The 18,714-nt window shown below is 48.1% G+C and overlaps 2 protein-coding genes across 11 annotated transcripts; both read right to left on the reverse strand.

The window, feature by feature from the left end:
* Positions 1 to 334: 334 nt before the first annotated feature.
* On the reverse strand, positions 335 to 5,533 carry LOC114854837 (C2 calcium-dependent domain-containing protein 4C). Of its 9 annotated transcripts, none has more exons than XR_008694605.1 (4): positions 5,411 to 5,533; positions 2,139 to 4,694; positions 1,026 to 1,070; positions 335 to 569 (listed from the first exon to the last, which is right to left on the reverse strand). XR_008694605.1 is itself a non-coding variant. In XM_055508499.1 (4 exons), the coding sequence occupies exons 2-3, from the start codon at positions 4,637 to 4,639 to the stop codon at positions 1,044 to 1,046; spliced, it is 1,206 nt and encodes a 401-aa protein (XP_055364474.1). In that variant the 5' UTR covers positions 4,640 to 4,694; positions 5,411 to 5,533; the 3' UTR covers positions 335 to 569; positions 1,026 to 1,043. The 9 variants fall into 9 exon arrangements, 5 of the variants coding, with proteins under 5 accessions (XP_055364474.1, XP_055364475.1, XP_055364473.1 ...); XM_055508499.1 differs by having other exon boundaries at positions 3,461 to 4,694; XR_008694604.1 differs by lacking the exon at positions 1,026 to 1,070.
* A 4,008-nt stretch (positions 5,534 to 9,541) lies between these two features.
* On the reverse strand, positions 9,542 to 18,627 carry LOC114854838 (ubiquitin-conjugating enzyme E2 R2-like). Of its 2 annotated transcripts, none has more exons than XM_041070168.2 (6): positions 18,436 to 18,627; positions 18,121 to 18,316; positions 13,060 to 13,146; positions 12,810 to 12,907; positions 12,121 to 12,255; positions 9,542 to 12,026 (listed from the first exon to the last, which is right to left on the reverse strand). In XM_041070168.2, the coding sequence occupies exons 1-6, from the start codon at positions 18,453 to 18,455 to the stop codon at positions 11,804 to 11,806; spliced, it is 759 nt and encodes a 252-aa protein (XP_040926102.1). In that variant the 5' UTR covers positions 18,456 to 18,627; the 3' UTR covers positions 9,542 to 11,803. The 2 variants fall into 2 exon arrangements, with proteins under 2 accessions (XP_040926102.1, XP_029005399.1); XM_029149566.3 differs by having other exon boundaries at positions 18,395 to 18,626.
* Between the last annotated feature and the right edge of the window lie 87 nt (positions 18,628 to 18,714).

Below are 18,714 nucleotides of genomic sequence, written 5' to 3' on the forward strand. Positions count from 1 at the left end.
TTCTGCTCTTTAAGAAACTGTTTAAAATCGTTATTACTGGTGATTAGATTTGCCTAATACAAGTATTTTATTTACAATATAAAGAAAAGAAATAAAAAGAATATTTTGGAATTTGGGTAATAAACTGTTTAAACAGTATAATCAACAGTATTATTATAAACATTATAAATGAACAGTATAATTAAAGCTGGACAGGATCTACAATATGATGACTTTTGTTCCCTCTGTTTATTCTCTATTTATGACACATTGTCTTCTGGGCAGCAGCATCGTGTAGTGTAAAACAAGACATTTCCATACAGAAGAGCAATAAACCAATAAAGTCAACACAACAAACAGCAGAAATACTTTAATTCAAATACTTCACACTCATTAACAAGAAACCGAGATCAGCTGTCGGTGGTTGTAGCATCACAGCATAAAAGGACCTATTTGCTCATGCCAGGAACACAACAAGAACGGCAACAGCACGTGGAAACCAGCTTCCATTTCTCTACGTCAGGAGACAAAGCGAGGACTAGTGTCAAGTAACGGACCGGCACTTTGAGTTTTCATTTTTCAGAGAGAACCTGTGAAGACAGGAAGACTTCAGCGTACAATATATACAACATATCAAAAGGCATAAGGAATTCAGTATTACTGTCACATGCAATGTTCCACAGTCACGCACACACAGTGAATGACACTTTCTCCAATTCCCATTTAAACATTATCGGTAAAGCTTCTTGGCCCTGGAACTAATTAAACAGCTATTGAACGGCCGATTCTCATCATCACACCGGAGTAGAAAATGAGAAAATGAATTCTGCCTAATGAGTTCTAGTAATTCAAATCAAAGATATTTAAAATGAAGAATGTTGAAATGGACGGCCTCGTTTTCAGAGACATCCAGGTTCACGACAACGAGCGCATTTTGTGTCTGTACTTCAGAAACAAATGCTCTGTACAGGTCGCATTTACACAGTTTTACACTTGTTTTAGTTCCAGTCACGACTGATCACTTGAAAACACTGTCCACAACAGACCTGTGACAAGGCTTCAGCTCAGCGCAGGGGAAACTGGAAACAAGCCTGAGGAAACATCAGTTTTTAACCTGTCAGTGACAGAAAAATCCAGAAAAGCGGTGACTCTAATCAACAATCACACACATTAACGTGTTTTTATGCGACATTTCTCTCTCTGCAGCTGATAGTTCCTCAGAGGCCGTCGTCTGAGGACCCCTCAGCCCTGCAGGCGGACGTGTCGGGGTGATTGTTTGTAAATGCTGATAAACAAGAAGCCGCGTGAAAACAGTCAGAGCGCTGGGATTGAACGGGACTCGTTCAAGCAACGAGTGGAGCGCGTCACGCGTGTTTCAGCTGGATCATCGCACATTTTTGTGTCAGGAGCGAAGATTTAAGTGTTTTAGTCGTGCTCAGAGGTTGAGTTCAGGTCGGGGTCCTGTGGACGCGCGGCACAGGGGACACGACTCAGGGACCGTGTGTGAAGAGCCTCGGGAAATTGCATCACCCCCCCCCCCCTTCCTCCCCCCTCCTCCCAACTCTGAGCTGCAATCGCATGTAATTTCTGTTAATTCCACAGAAGGTCAGCGGAGAGCGCCGCCCATCGGTCCCACCACATAACGTCGGTCTTTCTCCCCCTGGGCTTCATTAAAGCCATAATTAAAAAAAGGCTTCTCGTCAGCACTCGTCACCTGCTGCTGGTGCATAACTGGCATCAACTGTAGAAACACACATACAGTACAAACCCAACACGCGTCATGACATCACTTACCAGGCAATGCATGTTACAAAATACTTTTTACACATATAAATGTAATAACTTTGGACACACACACACACACACACACACACACAAACACACAAGGCTAAGGCTTTAGGGTTTCGTAGAACTTGATTCCTTTCTTGCTAACACCAATGAGTTGTGTGTCTCTGACATATACAGGCAGCTGCTCTAGACTCCTCATATAGGACACTTATTACACACACACACACACACACACACACACACACACACACAGACACACACACACACACACACACACACACACACACACAGACTGTATTCATCTGCTGCCAGTACCGTGACTAAGGCAACAGCCTTGTTGCATAAATCGATCACCTGTTTCGCTGACTGACCTAATTGTGTCTTTTAACATGGAGGCTCTGAGGTCGATCTGCTGGTGAAGCATCCGCTCGCTGCCGCGGCTGAAAACGCTGGCCTTCGGGGCGGATCAGCCTCGACCGTCTGAACCCCACAGGACCAAGTGATCCCGGGGGGGTTCTGTGAGGACGGGTTCGGGCTGTCTGACTGACTGCTCCTGTCGGAGCGTCTGCGTGGTACTGAGCGGCCTGTTGCCTGGATGCACAGGATTTAATCAAGGTGCCCACACGTCCCACACATGCGCTAAATCAGCGCGCTGAGTTTCCTGTGCTCGAGGCAAACGCCGAAATCAACACTGCATAAACGAATCAAATCATGGAAATGGAGACATTTCAACCTATCTTCAGTTCGGATGCGAGTGAAACGCCTGATTAGACTCAGTGAGTGAGTTTGTGGAGTGTTTCAAGGAGAAACCTCCCCGTGGAGATTTTGATCACCGGTGGAAATGGGGAGAGTGTTTTTCACGCGCTGGTTTCGTGCTTTTCTGACTGACAGCTTGTGGCGACAACAGGACAACCAACAACCGCGCGGGACACGAGCGAAGACGACGAGGAGCGTTTCAGGGTCGTTCAAACACACCGGTGATCGGACGGCGACGGAATCGGGCGACGTCTCCGGCTTCATCCTGACTTGCATCATTATTCTATTTTTAATGCGCATGTGAATGCGAGTGTTACGATCGCGCCGTCTGTCCCTCGCCATCCGCCGCGGGAGGCGGGTCGCGGCGACTGGGATCAAAGGGTCATTTGCACATGTGTGCCACTTCAAAGCCTGCGCCGACTCACAAAAGCATCTGGGAGCAAATATAAAAAAAAATAATAATCACGTCCCGCTGACTGGCGCCGCATTACAATGATAAAACACGGCTACACCTGGAGGACAGGGTGCGGGCGGAGGGCGACGCGCGGCCGTGGTCACGTGATCGGACCTGGCTGAGGAAGTTGGCTCGGAGACCTCCATAAAAACAAGTAAAAACCCTTTTTATCTGTCAAATTCACGCGTTGCTGTGAAGCCCAGCTCGGTTTCATGAGAACTCGTTAATGGTAAAATAACCCAGACAAGTGCCTCATCCAGGTCAACGCATCGGACCCTCTTCCTCCACTTCGTTCCCCTCTCTGTTTACCTTCGTGTTAACGCGTTTAAAGCAGATCAGACGAACGAGTGCAAACACCGAATCAAAGTTCCCCTCGGTCCCCTCGGGTTTCGGGCTCTAGAGCCCGGAGAGCAGCTTGCTCAGCGGCACCTCCCGCTCCCCCAGCAGCGTGTCCCTCTTGAGGCTCGTGCCCTTGTTCACCACCTTGAACTTCACCGACAGGCTCTTCACGTGCGCCGCGCCGATGGCGTCGAAGAAGAAGTCCTCGTTGAACGCCGGGTTGCGGCTGTTCTTGATGATGTTGCTGCGCTGCTTCTGCTGCTTGCCCGGGTTCAGGTACACGGACACGCAGCAGTTGATGCTCTTGATGTCCACGTGCTTGTCGTACAGGCTCTCCGCCGCCAGCACGCGGATGCGCAGCCGGGACGTGCCGGCGTCGTGGTGCGCGCTGATCCGCAGCACGCCGCCCTTGTGCAGGCTGACGGCGTGCTCCCGCTGGAGGCCGTGGTCGGACGCGCACGCGCCCGCGCCCCCGTGCAGCGCGGGCACGTGGAGCCGCCGCGGGACGCTGGGGCTGGGCTCGGCCGAGCTGCACTCGTCCGTGGAGAGGGAGCTGTGGCGCGCGAGCGAGCGCTTGGCCTTCACCACCTTGGCCTGGGTCTCGTGGGTGAAGATCTTGAGCAGGGACGCGGAGCGGGAGAGCAGGGGCGAGCTGAAGGGGGACGACTCGGCGGAGGAGCAGGTGTCGCTCTCGCCGCCGCTGAAGTAGCGGTAGGGGTTCATGTGGGAGGCGCTGAAGTCGGCCGGGTTCAGGTGGTTGCCCTCGCTCCTGCCGGGGCTCCTCCTCTGGGTGTTCGGGGACGTGATGGGGCTGGTGATCTCGCAGTGGAACAGGGACTCTTTGCGGCGGGTGTGGGGACTCTCCTTCAGCGTGGCGAAGCCATAGGAGGTGTGCGTCTTGGGGACGTAGGGCAGCGACATGGCCGTCTGGGACTGGGGGTCCGCGTTGGTGTCTCCGGCCACGACGTCATCGGCGCTCTCTATCTGGATGATGTGGCGGTTCGCCGCCCGCAGGAGGCTCTTGGTGTCTCCCGCGATCTTGGCCACGAGACGCGGACTCCTCGGGCTGCTGATCTTCCTTCCGCCTCCGCCGCCGAGGGTTTGCTCCGACGCGGACGGCTGCAGCCCCTCTTTGGCTCTGGGGCTGGGGGTCTCGGGTTCTGGGGGGCAGCTCACCAGCTTCGGGGGAATGAAGAAGTCCGGGATCTTGTCGGGGGTGAGGACGTTGCTGTAGGCCGGCCCCACGCTCCTCCGGTCCCCGTTCTCCGCCTGCCGCAGCACGCCGGTCTCCACCGAGCCGCGGATCTTGTCCAGAACCCACATGGTCCCAGCGGACAGCGGCGAGCGTGGGCGCCCGAGCAGGTGCAGTCAGGTGCGCCTGCAATTAAACCAGGGTTCGGTTACTCCACGGGGAGCAGGCGGATAAAAATAAATCACCGGCTGGATTTGGATTTTGATCTAACGCAATCTATGACGCAACCCTGGATGTTTAAAGCCTTTACTAAAGAAGGAAAAATAGGCTCATATGAGAATCAAAAGGCGATTCTAGAGGTTGTAGAGCTTCAAAGTAGTTGCAGCGTTACATTTAAATAAATGGAAACTAGCGACGTAGCGACTGAAACAAAGTAAATCATAATTAAACTAATTCATATCAATCAAATAGATGGAGCAACAACTGTTAACGCTCTTCATTGTTTCGAACATAATTATTGTAAATCGAAGAACGAATTAGCAAACGGTACTTTTATTATTATTCTAAAAAGACAAAATGCTGCAGTAGTAGTCGCATTGTGCATTTTAATTTTTGTCAACATTCTATTGACATGAAATATCAGCGCTGCTTTCTGTGATGACATGACTGACACATAACACAATATTAGTCATAAGAAACATTGTTTTCAACGTCAACGTGAAGAATGTTGCTCTAAAGACCCGGTGTTTCTGCTGATTTTGCTGATAGTTTAGGAATAAGTTAAACATCCAACAGGTGCCAGACGCTTCCGTTGCGCACCGCTCCGCTTCCCCCAAACTCCCTCCCTCCCCTGGGACCTCGCACGCTTCCTGCCCGCTCACATTCACAGGTAACATACTCACGGTGCTGTGGGGAACGCGGGTCTTTGTCCGCTCGCGCCGTCAGTAACAGGTGCTTTCTCTTTGGAGAGGCTCGCGCGCTCCGCAGCGCCGCTGTGCGCCCTCAGACGGTCTCGGCTGCGGGGCTGTCGAGCCTTTTATAGACGGCGCAGGGCTGCGGCTGACCAATAAGATCCACCTGCACGTTTCCCCGTTTCACCAGTGGAACCAGTCGACGTAACAGGTGGGTTCGACTCTGACTGGTTTGAACAGGACAGTCACTAATCAAAGAGTGGGATTATTTGTCACATCTGTGTGTTCGCTTTACTCGGGGTTAAAACAAATAAATTAGTCCGTGCGCGTTACTCGTTTTACAGAAGTAATGGGGCTTCTAATAAACTCCAACATCACGCACTTTCTTTTTTTAACAGGATTTTAACCCAAGACTTGACACAGCTCAGACTTTAAAGGTCCATCATTTGCGAGCAGCGCTTGTTTGTCACTAAACCATCGCATCTAATAAAACTGCGCTCATTTGAGCAGGAAAAGCGCAAACAGCTGAACGGACAAAGCAGCGAGGAGCGCGCGCTCCCCGCATGCACGCACGCGCATGCACCGCGGTCTAACTCAATTTGCAGCAGCTCTTTCCTTCTTGTCTCTTTACGTCTGTCTTCGGGTTTAAAGCAACTGATCAGTTTCCCTGGAAACTTTGCTATGGCAACAAAAACATTTCTCTGTCTAAAATAGGAAGGGCCCCACTGACTCCATTGATCCACGGACAAAAATCACTGGGTTTGTCCACGTTGCTTGGTTTTGAATCGAGTGCTGTGGACGGGTCACGGCGCCCCACAGACCTGTCAGAGCTGCAGGTTTGAGCTGCTCTGGGCCTCAGGGACGATGGACGGAGCCCGACCTGCAATGATACACACAGGACTCACACTAAAGGACATGAACTGGTCAGTCACAACGTGTCTTTAGACGAGCGTTCACACTAAGCAATTCAAATTCAATTCAAATGAGAAAAAACCATCACCCACACAATCAACTATTTATTAAAGTGGAGCCAATCGCTGCTGGGACCATTCAAATGTCGTAGCACCGTGACCGACTCCAGACTGCGCCCGCTCTGCAGAAATAATGAGATCAATACAAACGCATGTGAGATTCTTCAACGTTGAGACCAGGCCCGGCTCGAGCCCGAGAAAAGGTTAATGTGTCTGTTCTGCGCTCATTAAAGGCTCCGGCCATCGGACATCTGCGTCTCCTGTGTGAAGAACACCTCGGCTCTGCGGCGGCCGGCGTCGCACGTCTGTCTGTTGACGGCGGGACCTACACGCAGGCGATGATGGGGGCGATTACGAACCACGGGGCGTTTCACCGCCGCGCCGGTGTCAACGCGGCTCCCTGGAAGGACAGGACGGGAGGAGCCGGGCCGGAACGCACAAGCGAGGCCGCCGGGCTGAGCGGAAGCGGAACAAAAGCTCAGCAGGAGGTCTGGAGTACAGTTATACTCAGTCTATAGCCCATAGGTGGCTTTGAGCACATACGATTAGTCATATTTAAAAACAAGGGTAAAAATAAACGCGTGACGCGTCACAGGGTCCATTTTTACCCCACTCCCCCTTATTGTTGCTATCTGCCTTTCTTTCTTCCTGCCAAGCTGCTCCCACCTTCCACACAACTTCTGTTGCCTTGGCGACGTCTCACATCCTGACATATAGATCAATCCCTCCCCCTCTCTCTCTCTCTCCCCCCGCCTGTCTTTACCTTTCCAGGCAGCAGCTCACCTGGTTTGCTCATTCCTCAGGCCGCGTCGGACACAGGGCTCTGATTTGTAGGCGCCGGGGGTCCGGAGCGCATCCGCTCCGATCCGGGCTCATGCCCTGCAGTTTAAGAGGCGCATAAACACTGTGCGAGGCATGAGAGAGGCCGTGGAGGGAGAGAAGCAGGTCCGCTAATGCCAGGAGCCTTTGAGCGCGGTGCTGCTCCGGACCGTGGACCTGGCATTTGGATTGGACACACGCAGGGCAAAAGGTCAGACCTGTCGCTGCGGGAAGCGGATCTGATGGACTCTGCGGCAGCGGCGGTACATCTGAGCCTAATGGGACGGCCTCGGAGCTCAGGGGAACGTGGGTAATAGCCAACAAGAAACAAAAACATTGATTAGCAGAAGGTGAGATCACTCTCAAAGCTTTCAGCAAATCAATCTACATTTTTGCTGGGCGGGACTTCTATTACGGCGCCTCGCAGATGGATGGTTTTCATTTCGGCCACCAGATTACAGATAGTCCTGGGTGGGCTCACTTTGCCAGGAAGGAATAAAAACATGGAGATAATAAACCAGATAACTCATGTGTAGGAACAGCATATGAGGCCACAGCACGCGAGTCATCCTGGCAGTATGTTTACAGAGGCGGAGTGGCTGATGAGAAAAATGGAAATAACCAGAGGATACTTTGGCAGTTTCATATGAGAGGGCGAAATATATGAACCTTATTAGTCTTTAGTTTTATTTGCATGAGGAGACGGCGGCAGCTCAGAGCAGAGACGCAGCAAAACACAAGCTTGTGGCGCAGATGGAGGATCACAAGCTAAAACAAACAAGACAACAAAGGCAATTTAATAGCACGACATATGAGGAAATCAAACAAAACCTTTTGTTGGGTTAAGTGATTTCCGTTTAATCAGTCGTGGAGGCTCGTACATGGCATTAACACGAGGTTTAACTACAGACGGGCTGCTGCCGCCCCCTAGAGGAAGCAAGTGGTAGCGCACGATATGTTCAGGAAAACCTGGATCAAAGTGTTGAAATGACGCGGAGACAGAACAAAACACAGTTCCTAAAGCTATGATCAACTGATGATAAACTGAGTGGCGTAATTAAATTTTCATCAAAGGAGTGATTGTTGTATGAAAAGACTTTGTCTGTCAGAGACCCGCTATTTTATTTTGTGACAGAACAATTGCTTTCTTACCTCAGTGAGGATCACATTCATGTCCATAGACGTCTGCAGAAAAAGAAAAAGATAAGAACCACAGTTTGGTTTTTGGAAATTGCTTTCATTAAGGCACAATCGCTTAAAGTCACCAGCACGTCGTCAGATGAAAGTCTATTTACTGTAAAATGTTTCTGCTTAATATGGCGGCGGAACAGAACAAGCAGAAAGCTCAAATAGTTGGAGGGAAGCAGCAAAAGAAGATGTTTCTTCACACTGATCCAAATCTGTGCCGCAGTCAATTCTATTCCCCAAGAATTGCTCAAGGGATAATATTACATCTTCAGACATTAGTAAGGTTCATGTAATGTGTGGTATGATAAAATGTGGTATGCGCCTTTAACCTGCACTGCCTCACACAGAAAGCTACTAAAATCATTCCCATTATCCATAATCACCCTAAAAATATATTTACTATACTATAGTCAGTTTAAATGTTTCATGATAAAAAAACGTGCATCACAACGTCAGGAGCCCATGGTGATTTTAAAGACTAACACTTAAATATGTCCTGTGTAAATCACAATAAATTGATTAAAAGGCCGCAAAACCTTAACTCTCATCAATAAAACCAAACTGAGCACCGAGCTATTAATTAATTCAGCATTAGTTGTAGGGCTTTTTAAATTTTAATACCTTCATTTGCATGTGCAGCGATGCATTAACACACACTATTTTTGTTCTTTTTTTTTTTTAATAAAGCATAAAGGACGTGCCGGAGGGAAGTGATTTGCATTTATTCCAACCTGTGGCAGACCTCACAGCACACACTAAACGCCTTACCCGCGGCTTGTCCAGGACCAAACACTTCCTAAACGCAAGAAAGAGAAAAATAAAGGTTCAATTAGAAAGAGGATTTCTACCTCTAAAGGAGAAAATGGAAGCATCAGTAAATGCTTTAAAGTCTCCACCACCCTGTGAGTGTAGCAGGGTGACTACTGGGTAAACATCTCATCACGCACGTTCCTCACACTTGAACTCCTCTACACCGTTATGAAAAAGTGAAAAGGAAAGGTGTCACTCTTACCTTTCAAAGACACTCTCTCACTTTCAATCAGTCGTGTAATTTCAAAATCTACAAAATAACAGACAAGGAGAAATCAGTGACACCTTGAAATCTCTCAGAGTCACTTAACCATTCTAAGAAATGATGCCAGTGTCTAATAAAGATCTTTATTTCAGAATTTAAATAGATTTACAAACCATAAGAAAAAAAGAAAATATAAACAAAAGGGAGGGAAAAAAACATTGTGATTGCAAAAAATCCACATGTGCATTTCAAGATGAAGATTGTAAACAGTCCACTAAAACCAGAAAACCAGACTCCCCAGGGTCAGGCCCACTCATTTGGAAATGTAATGGTTTGTTTGTTGGGTGTTTCTTTTTTCCTGAGGTTCCTCATGGTTTCTGTATTTAACGGCTGGGTTCGTTCCACCAATCAGAGGTTGGAGACTGGGGGGTGGGCGGCGGTGGTGGTAAGTGGAGAATAAAAGACAACAGGGAAAGAATTCAACCCCCAAAAAAGAAAAAAAAAATAACCCAATAAATTAAAAAAAAAAAACAACAACAACTCCCATTTAACCAAACGTGTCAAAGCATCGACCGCTCTGAGCTTAAAAGGCTACAATGATTACTGTACGGTGCTGTGTCTTTCACCTGAAATAGACTGGCTGGCATGTTCATTTGTTCCTCCACGAACAATCAATCAGTTCATTATTCAGAGCACTTACAAGAATATAGAAAACATTGCAGCTCACTCCAAAAAAAAGGGGAAAAAAGAAAGAAATCATAAAATCAGTAAAAGACGACCCTCAGCCGTTCACAACTCAACGGCTTCAGGTGAGAGCGAGAACCTTCATCCCTGGACATAACACCGACCTTATAGCAGATCTAAAAATCACAAACACGTCATTAACAGCATGCTAGTTAAGAATCACGTCCTCCCGCGCAGCTCCTCCACACATCCTACACAGAATATCTGAACCATGGCAGCGACGTGGAGGGGAGGCCTCCATCGGACGTACTGGTGGATGGAGATGCGTTTGAGCGTCCACGAGAGGGTTTCTGACAGTAAACGAGTACAACGACGACACCCTGGCGTTCTGAATTACTCTGAATCAATGGCTGCGGCCCAGCTGACGTTTGGTTGGGGTGTGGGGGGGTGGGTGCTAGAGTACAGCCTCTAAAGACTTGTGCTACTCTGGTTTAGAACGACAAACCATTGACAAGTGGGAAAAATAGACACAACCACCTCTTATTTATTTGTCATCTAGGACACAATCAGCCTGAAGCCCGCTCTGTGCCGAGCTGGCTTACAGAACCCACGCTGGAGTTCAGGTCGGACTGTCGAAGGCTCCGCTCTCCTGCCACGTTTAAAGCACTGCAGATTAAGTAAGTTCAAGCACTGACTGCATAGATTTTTAATACAGTACATTGGAATTCATGAGCAGCAGCAGGCTCAGCTAGCCGTTTGGTAATGCATCCAGGCCACTAATAGCATGTGCTTGTGTGATGAAGGCTGTGTGGCAGTAGGCAGGACTCTGACCTACATTCTACTTAGTTCAGCTGGTGGGTCTCACCTTCTGCACCCGCACCCCACACAAATCCGCTGCCGGAAATCGGTTTGGACTTGTTGCACCTGGAGGGAGCGGTGCGCAGTGTCCCCCACCTGAGACCTTTGTGAGCCTGAAAAACCCCCTCACATGCCACCGCTGTCGGCTTTGGGGTCCCATGAGTCGCTCTCGTCTGCGATAACCGTGTGTGAGGGAAGGCACAAGGGAGCACGAATGGCATCGATGCTTTTTAAGTTGATGACGTTCTTTGTTTGGAGCGGGACGTGGTCCGGGCTCAAAAGGTCAGAGGTGAAGCGTGAAGGGGCCTTGAGCTGGAGCGGCCTGTAAGCTGGAGATCACACACATGGCTCAGAGGTGGACTCCGCTTTACACTCACACACACGCGTACACACACACGTTTCACTGCGAGTTGACCTTTAATGTTACGCTCTCTTTCTCCTGTGGGCGTTAATAAACTGTGTGACCAACTCTCAGGCAAAAGCTCAAAGGAATCATGATCATCACATTGGCTTTGCCTATGACAGTTACTTCTCCTGGTCTATGTGTGCGTCATGTGTGCACCCTCTACGCAGACATGGGAAGAACACCAACAAAAACCACTGCGCAGCTTTCTTTGCAATGTATCAGATTTTGTGTGCGTGCTGTGACTGCACATGGGACAGAAAGTGGACAGAAAGGCTGTGCTACATGAGGATGACGAGGGTTTAAAGGGAAAGAACGGCTGGAGGCAGGGAATTAAAAGTTCAGTCTGTGACAGGAAGGGAGATGCTGGAGGGAAGGGGGGGGTGTCTTCGGCAAGGGTGGGAGTGGTGTGTGGATTGGGGGGGGGGGGGGGGGGGGGGGGCAGGTCAGGAGTCCTCAGTGCCCGAGTCATCTTCATCATAGCAACAGTCCTCATTGTCTTCATCGTCATCGTCGTCCAGCTCCTCGTCGTCGTAGTAGTCGTCGTACAGGAGGTTGGAGCCGTCGTCTGTGGGGGGGACCTGGGTGCGGATGCAGTACTCGTCTAATGTGATAGGAACCTTGACGCCGTCTCGCTCTGCATCCGCTTTAGTAGCCAACACCTGCTTCCTGATCAAAGTTAACAGAAGAAAGGTTATGAAGGCACTCTGTGTACCTGCTGCGCTGCGCTCCAATCGGAGGTGTGAGCAGTGCCGCGTGGTACCTGATGATCTCGATGTATTCCCTGTCCTTGCCCTTGCTGTCCCTCCACTTGCGGTACATGACGGACGCGTCCACGTTCGCTGGGGAGGAGGTGTTGGGCTCGTTTAGCAGAGAGATCACACTGAGCAGAATGGTTCTGAAAGGAGACGGCAACAGGACGACATTAAAACAGAGGAAAGAATCAGAGGAGAGGGAATTGAAGGCAGTTGTCAGAGAAGGGAAGAGGGACGAGGCCAGAGACATTGAAGACAAAAATGGAAAGAAGACATACTGAGGGGACAGATGAGGTTTACCCTCCACCGTTTGTTGCTGCCATCTGGTGAATAGAGCTTCCAAATCTGTTACTGACCCCAGCTGACGCTGCCAAGTTTTATGTCAGTCCATTAGCTGCTGGTTTGACCCACCAAGATGTTGACGATACAGTACAGATGCCCTACACAGGCCTGGACATCAGTTCATTTGGTTTATCCTCCATTCTTAATGAAAAACTTTGGACTTTTGTTTGACATCATGAACTAATTCATGTTTTGGATGCACCCCAAATATCTCCCGAAATACAAATTCAACAATTCAAAAAGTGAGATACTGCTCGTTGGTCTGTGGAGCTTATAAGCAAAGACTTATTAAGCTTGAGGAGGTCAGACTGGACTGAACTGTGTGTTGCTCTTTACTGGGGCACGTGCTGAGTACCTGACATTCTGTGTGGGGTTCCACCGCTCTGATGGCAGCTCGCCGCTCTGTGGGTCGTCTACAGGTGGGTGCAAGATGGAGATACACACATCCCCGTTCTAGGGAAACACGAGGATACACCAATGCACTGAGACAAGATTTTAAACAATGACAGCAAAAGTTAACAATAGGAAGTTTCCTATTCATAAAATAAAAGACCTAAAACCTGAGAATATTTGTGGTAAGAATAACTGTACACTATAAACATTACCTCATATATGTTGGGATGCCACATTTTGGTGAGGAAGCGGAAAGCAGGCGGAGAGTACGGGTAGTCCACCGGGAACTTGATCCGCGCCTGAGGATGAAACACGCGTTAGAAGTGAGAAGCAGGAAGTTATTGTACACTTCTCTTTTACCAACAGAAACATCCAGACTACTTCCCTCCAAACTGTGACCATTTCCACCCATTAGGCAACAAAACCTGTACTTTAATCCATACAGTACTCTAGCTGCTGCACACAATTCTCCTGAATTAGTTAATGTTCTAGAAATAACCTGTAGTATTTACGGCAGACTTGCTGTTAAAAATGGCTGATGCTAAATCAAGATCGCCACCATCACGCTGTGAAAGAAACTATAAAAAGTAGCTACACTGTACATTCATGGCAGCACATGGAGAAGTAATGCAATATGGTGTGGAGGGAGGGAGGGAGGAGGCTTGCAGTGCGTTCAGCTGCTTAGAGAAACACCATTGGGTGGGGGGATAGTGGCCAAAAGGACAGATAACCACACACACACACACACACACACACACACACACACACACACACACACACACACACACACACACACACACACACACACACACACACACACACACACACACACACACACACACACACACACACACACACACACACACACACACACACACACACACACACACACACACACACACACACACACACACACAGTCAGCTGGGGCTTACCACAGTAAACCACAGAGCAGGAGAGGAGGGAGGGGGAACGGGCTGCATGGGAGTGTGGTGGAGGTGGTGGTGGCGGGAGGAGCAAGGGGGATTTTAATTGGAATGAGGGGGTTGTGCTCTATATAATACTATAAGCTTTTAGCCCCTTTTAACTGCTGTAACCCTGTTTGTTTGTATGTAGAATATACCAGTGTTGAGAAATCTGACGATCACATTACAGCGTTATGTTCCATGGTCTGAGCACAAAGCGCTTCCCTATAAAATAAAGTCAACATCTGTTCCACTGGGTGACTTGATGTGCTGTGGAGTTACAAGCTACAACAGAAACATGTCGGAGTCATGGAAAACACAGACGAATCCGTAGCTGGTGTTCTTTTCTCCGTATCTTGTCCACTGGTTGCCTGTTACCTGTTGCTGACAGCCACAGCATCTGCAAACGAGAGGCTGCTTTCTGTAATGCAAGTACCTCCTCAGTAACAATTCTACCTTAATTTAAAAAGCTTTTTCAAAACAGATTTAATCTAATATTGTTTTGTTTGAATTAAAAACCCGCCGGTCGCTTAAAATCTAAAAGCTCTGGATGTCTTTAGCAGAGAGGAGCGTTACAGCCCAAAAACAAACAAATGAAAAAAAAAAACTTATTAAAATCCAAGCCACACTGGGAAGGAGGTGTCTATCGAATAGTTTCAATTTTGTAAGAAACTAAATGAGATCAACCTGCACTCCATCATTGCTGCTGTATTCGTAAAGTCTATCCAGCCATGTGTGTTTTCTGAGGTCAGCTACAAGTAACACAGCAGGGTGGAGACATACATTAATAGCAAGCATGAGCGCTGATGTCTGTAAGAGGTTAAGAGCATGATTTCACAATATGGCATACCAGGAGCCTTTGACCCACATTTAACTTAGGAAGCAGACATTACCTTATTCTAATTACAACATTCCAGGTGTGTTGAGCATCTTGACCATGTATAAACAAGTTCCCCCCAAACCTGAGCCACTAACATTCACACCCATAGCAACAAAGCGAGTGCCACACCAAACCGGCCCTTCCCCAGCCCATCTGGTTAAAGTGACTACACAAAGCCAACAACAGGCTTCGTGCCGCTACTTGTCAGGGGTACGTACGCCTAGCTAACCCTCCACGCCCCTGCTCCATGTAGACAGGAAGACGCGGGCTGAGGAAGATAAAGCAGGAGGTGAAACCACATCACTCTTTCAACCTTCCAGGGATCGGCCTCCTGCAGAACAGGCGTTTGTCTGTGTTCCTGTCTTTCATTTCCAAATTGCACTTGCCTACACTGTAATGCTCACAACCCCCCCACTGGCTTAACAACCCTTCTGGATCAAACAGTCAGTGAAAATGAGTTATTGCTTCAGACACGGCAGCTCGACAAAAGGTCCCTGCCAACGACAAAATGCTGGCTTGCATGTCGTGCCTCGTAATTGGATTTAGCACAGAATTAACAGCATCCAGATACAAAAAGGTGTTTCACCCAGAACAGCTCATCTGAGCAGCGAACATGAAGTGCAGCTAATTTCCTGGCCTGTATGAAAAACAGAATTGCAGACAATATGGAGATTCAATTTATTTCCTCTTTTTAGGAGCTCAAAAAGGCAAAGTGGGTGTCATGTGTGAATCAGGGTAAGAAACAACAAATCAAAACCCTGAACAAAGCAAAGCATCTCCCTTTTTACCTCCTCTAGAGCCTCTCTAACACACATCATCTATGCATCCCACTCTCACGTTCAATGACAAGTGAAAAAGTTCTCTAAGTGGACCAAATGCCACAGCCACAAGCACAGCCTCAGAGATTATCACGTTCATACCCAACAGGCTCCAGCCTCATTAACTCAGCTCAGGAGAAGGATGTGGAGGAGAGGGAAAGGGTCAAAAGCTGGAGTTGCGTTACAAACGGAGTCTCACATGACCGTAAAACAAGGAAAGCTAAAGCAAGCGGCGCACACAGCCGCGTTTCAGATGTGTGGTCTCTGGTTTAGAGACAAGGCTGTGGCTGTGGGAGGCAGGTATAACGGGCTGCTGGGGCCCCACACTCACAGCAGGCTCGCTCTTCAGTGGGGCACCGCTGCAGACGGGGGCTCTGCCTGCTCTTGGTCCGATTGTTCCGTGTGCCCCCTTCCCTCTGCCCTGCTCCTGTTTCTGTGCGACAGCCAGAGAGGGAAACATGACTCGGGCTGCTCGGCTGGAGCCGGCGCATCCGAGCAGCCGGCTTCAGTTCTCTTGTCCGTACACTCCTCCCCGCTGCTTAACACAGCTGGCTCTGTTGACCTGGATCAAAACCAGTCGGCTGGTAAAAACCACTATCCTGAGATGTGAAAGCATGCAGAGCATCCGTTTCTGCTCTTCTTGCGCACAATGCAAAACGGAGCAGTGAGAAGTGAAGCCTAGTGAAAGTTTCAACACAGATGTTGACTTTATTGACCTGCAGGTCTTCTTGTTGTGGTCGGCAACATATCAAGCACAGAAGCACAGTAACGGCGGTGACCATGATTTTACCATTTGTACATACCAATGTTCCAAGGCCTTGACTGTGTGGAACCAACAGGTCCTCTACCACTATTATCAGACATGCTGTACCTAGAGGAACACGACACTTGATAAAGAAGGAACAAAAAGAACTGAATGTTTGCATTAGGGTACTATTATGATGAAGCGATACGGTATGAACTCATGTACTGTGGATCAGGCAGATCCAGTGCTGTTTAAGTATCGTTTAAATAACCCTCCTCACAGCAGCATGAGTCAAAGCAACACCCATGTGAAATACACACCTGACTCAGCCAGGGTTTGTGTGACCTCATTACACGTCCTAAATCGATTGATCAGGAACTTGAATGGACTCGTCGCACGGTTAATTTGGTCTTGATTGTGTGCGTGTTTGCATTTTTCCCTCATACTGGAATATGCTAAACTGGTTGGATGGAAACCCAGCACAGAACAATGAGTCACAACCAAGTGGTGGATTTCACAGGCAGGCTGTGCATTCCTGGCCCGACAAAGGAATCCTGTACACAGCACCCACACAGATACACAGCGTCGTCTACAGTAGCTTGGCTGGGGCCCTGCGCCTGTGATCACGGGCTTGAAAAAGACCAGGGGCTGAAAGAGGAACCTTCTTAACAACTGGAGTGACAAAACACGGCAGAGATGGTGCAATAGTAAATGGATCATCCGAACAGTTTTAGTAATAAAATGGGCTAAGTGTGGGTACTGAGTCTTTCTCAGCAGGGGAAAATGTTATAAGCTCATTATCTATTGACTTATGTATGATAAAATATCTATGTAGGAGAAGTTGGAAGTAAAGGAAAGAGGCTTTATTTGAGTGTACCAGTCAAAGTAATAAATGAGCTTAACATCATGATTTATCATTTGTACTGGAACCACGTCATTGCTTTTTATCATCTAAACTTGTTCTTCAAACAAACCAGGTTTTTGAGAAACGTGAGCTTTTGTGCACTTTTGTGTTTACAGTGTAGGTGTGTAGCTTACAATGATTTTTAAAGTGATTTAACCTTTAGGCTGCAGCATTAGCACACAGCAGGTGGCCGATCAAAGATAAATGTAAACCAAGAGCTCCCGTTTGTGTAACTATGAAGAATCACTTACAGAAATAAGAAACCGGAAGAATCACCAGCTTTCAGGCCGTGGGTACGAATTTTACTGAACAGGAACCACATCTTCCTCTCTCTCGAGAGAGAGAGAACGCACAGAAGGAAATAGCGTGAAGTTAAAAGTCGAGCGAGCTTCTCGAACTTAGCCAAGCTAACAACGCACCGTGCATCCGCAGAGTTCCCTTTATTGGACCCAAAGTGAGGCCAGAACGGAGCCTGTCCTGTCACAGCTACCGGTCGGTCGTGATGAACACGTAGGAGATGCTTGAACTAGCTCCACTCTGTCAAATACAGCTCGAGGCACTCGTGCCAACAACCTTTTGTTTCACGTTAACGCAAAAGTAACAACGTGACCAAAAGAACCACACGCAAATGTTTATTTGTAATAAGAAAAAAAGAAAGGGGCCAGAGGCAGAAACTTCCACAGCCGCTCGTCCGCAGTGATAGTCCTGATGGAGTTGCGTGAATTTCACAGTTGGAACACAAAAGGGGCGAGGGTTTAATACAGCGAACACAGAACAACTACCAACAAGCTAGCTGATGTTAAAACCACGCTAATAACCGTTACCCACAGTTGGAAAACTGCTTGATAAAAACTAAGGTTAGCTGCTGAGTTGACCTCTAGGACAAAAACACTTAAATGTAGTGTAACTCGGGCAGCAACAATAGAACAATAGCTAGAGTGCTAGCTAACATTAGCTACTCACCTTAAAATAACCACCCTCGTAGTGAGTATTTGGGGGTCCGAATATCGCCACTTCCCAGTTGTACATGTCCGACTCGTCCACCAAAGTTATTCTGAAGCCTTCGACTGGCTCGTCTTGGAGACTTTTCATCTCCAGCATTAGTGCTTTTTGGGAACTGGCTACATAATGTCCATACTGAGCCATATTCCACAGCGACCTGTATAAATATATCAGCAACCCCCACAGCTGTTACTGCGAAGAAGGACAAAGCTAGCTCGCTACAAACAATAGCTACCAGGAGAGGACCGAAGCCGTTTCCAACACGAACGCGCCGACCTTAGTTTCCCTCCGTTCATACGGCTCCGAAATCGAATCTAAAATTCTCAACTGGGCTTCAAGCTACTTAGTCGGAACTGAGACGCCGTCCTCTGTTGTGAACAACCCAGGGGAGCCCCAGTTATTAGCAGCCTACCAAACCTAGCTCCAAGAGGGACATGGTCTACTTGATTTCCGGTTTTACCATTCGAAATAATATAATTATATTTATTTTTGAATCACTGGCCCTGTCTGTAAACAGATTCCACACTCATGCAATTCAGGTTCTTATTAAATAAC

This window comes from Betta splendens, chromosome 4, assembly GCF_900634795.4.
Source record: "Betta splendens chromosome 4, fBetSpl5.4, whole genome shotgun sequence".
Lineage (NCBI taxonomy): Eukaryota > Metazoa > Chordata > Actinopteri > Anabantiformes > Osphronemidae > Betta > Betta splendens.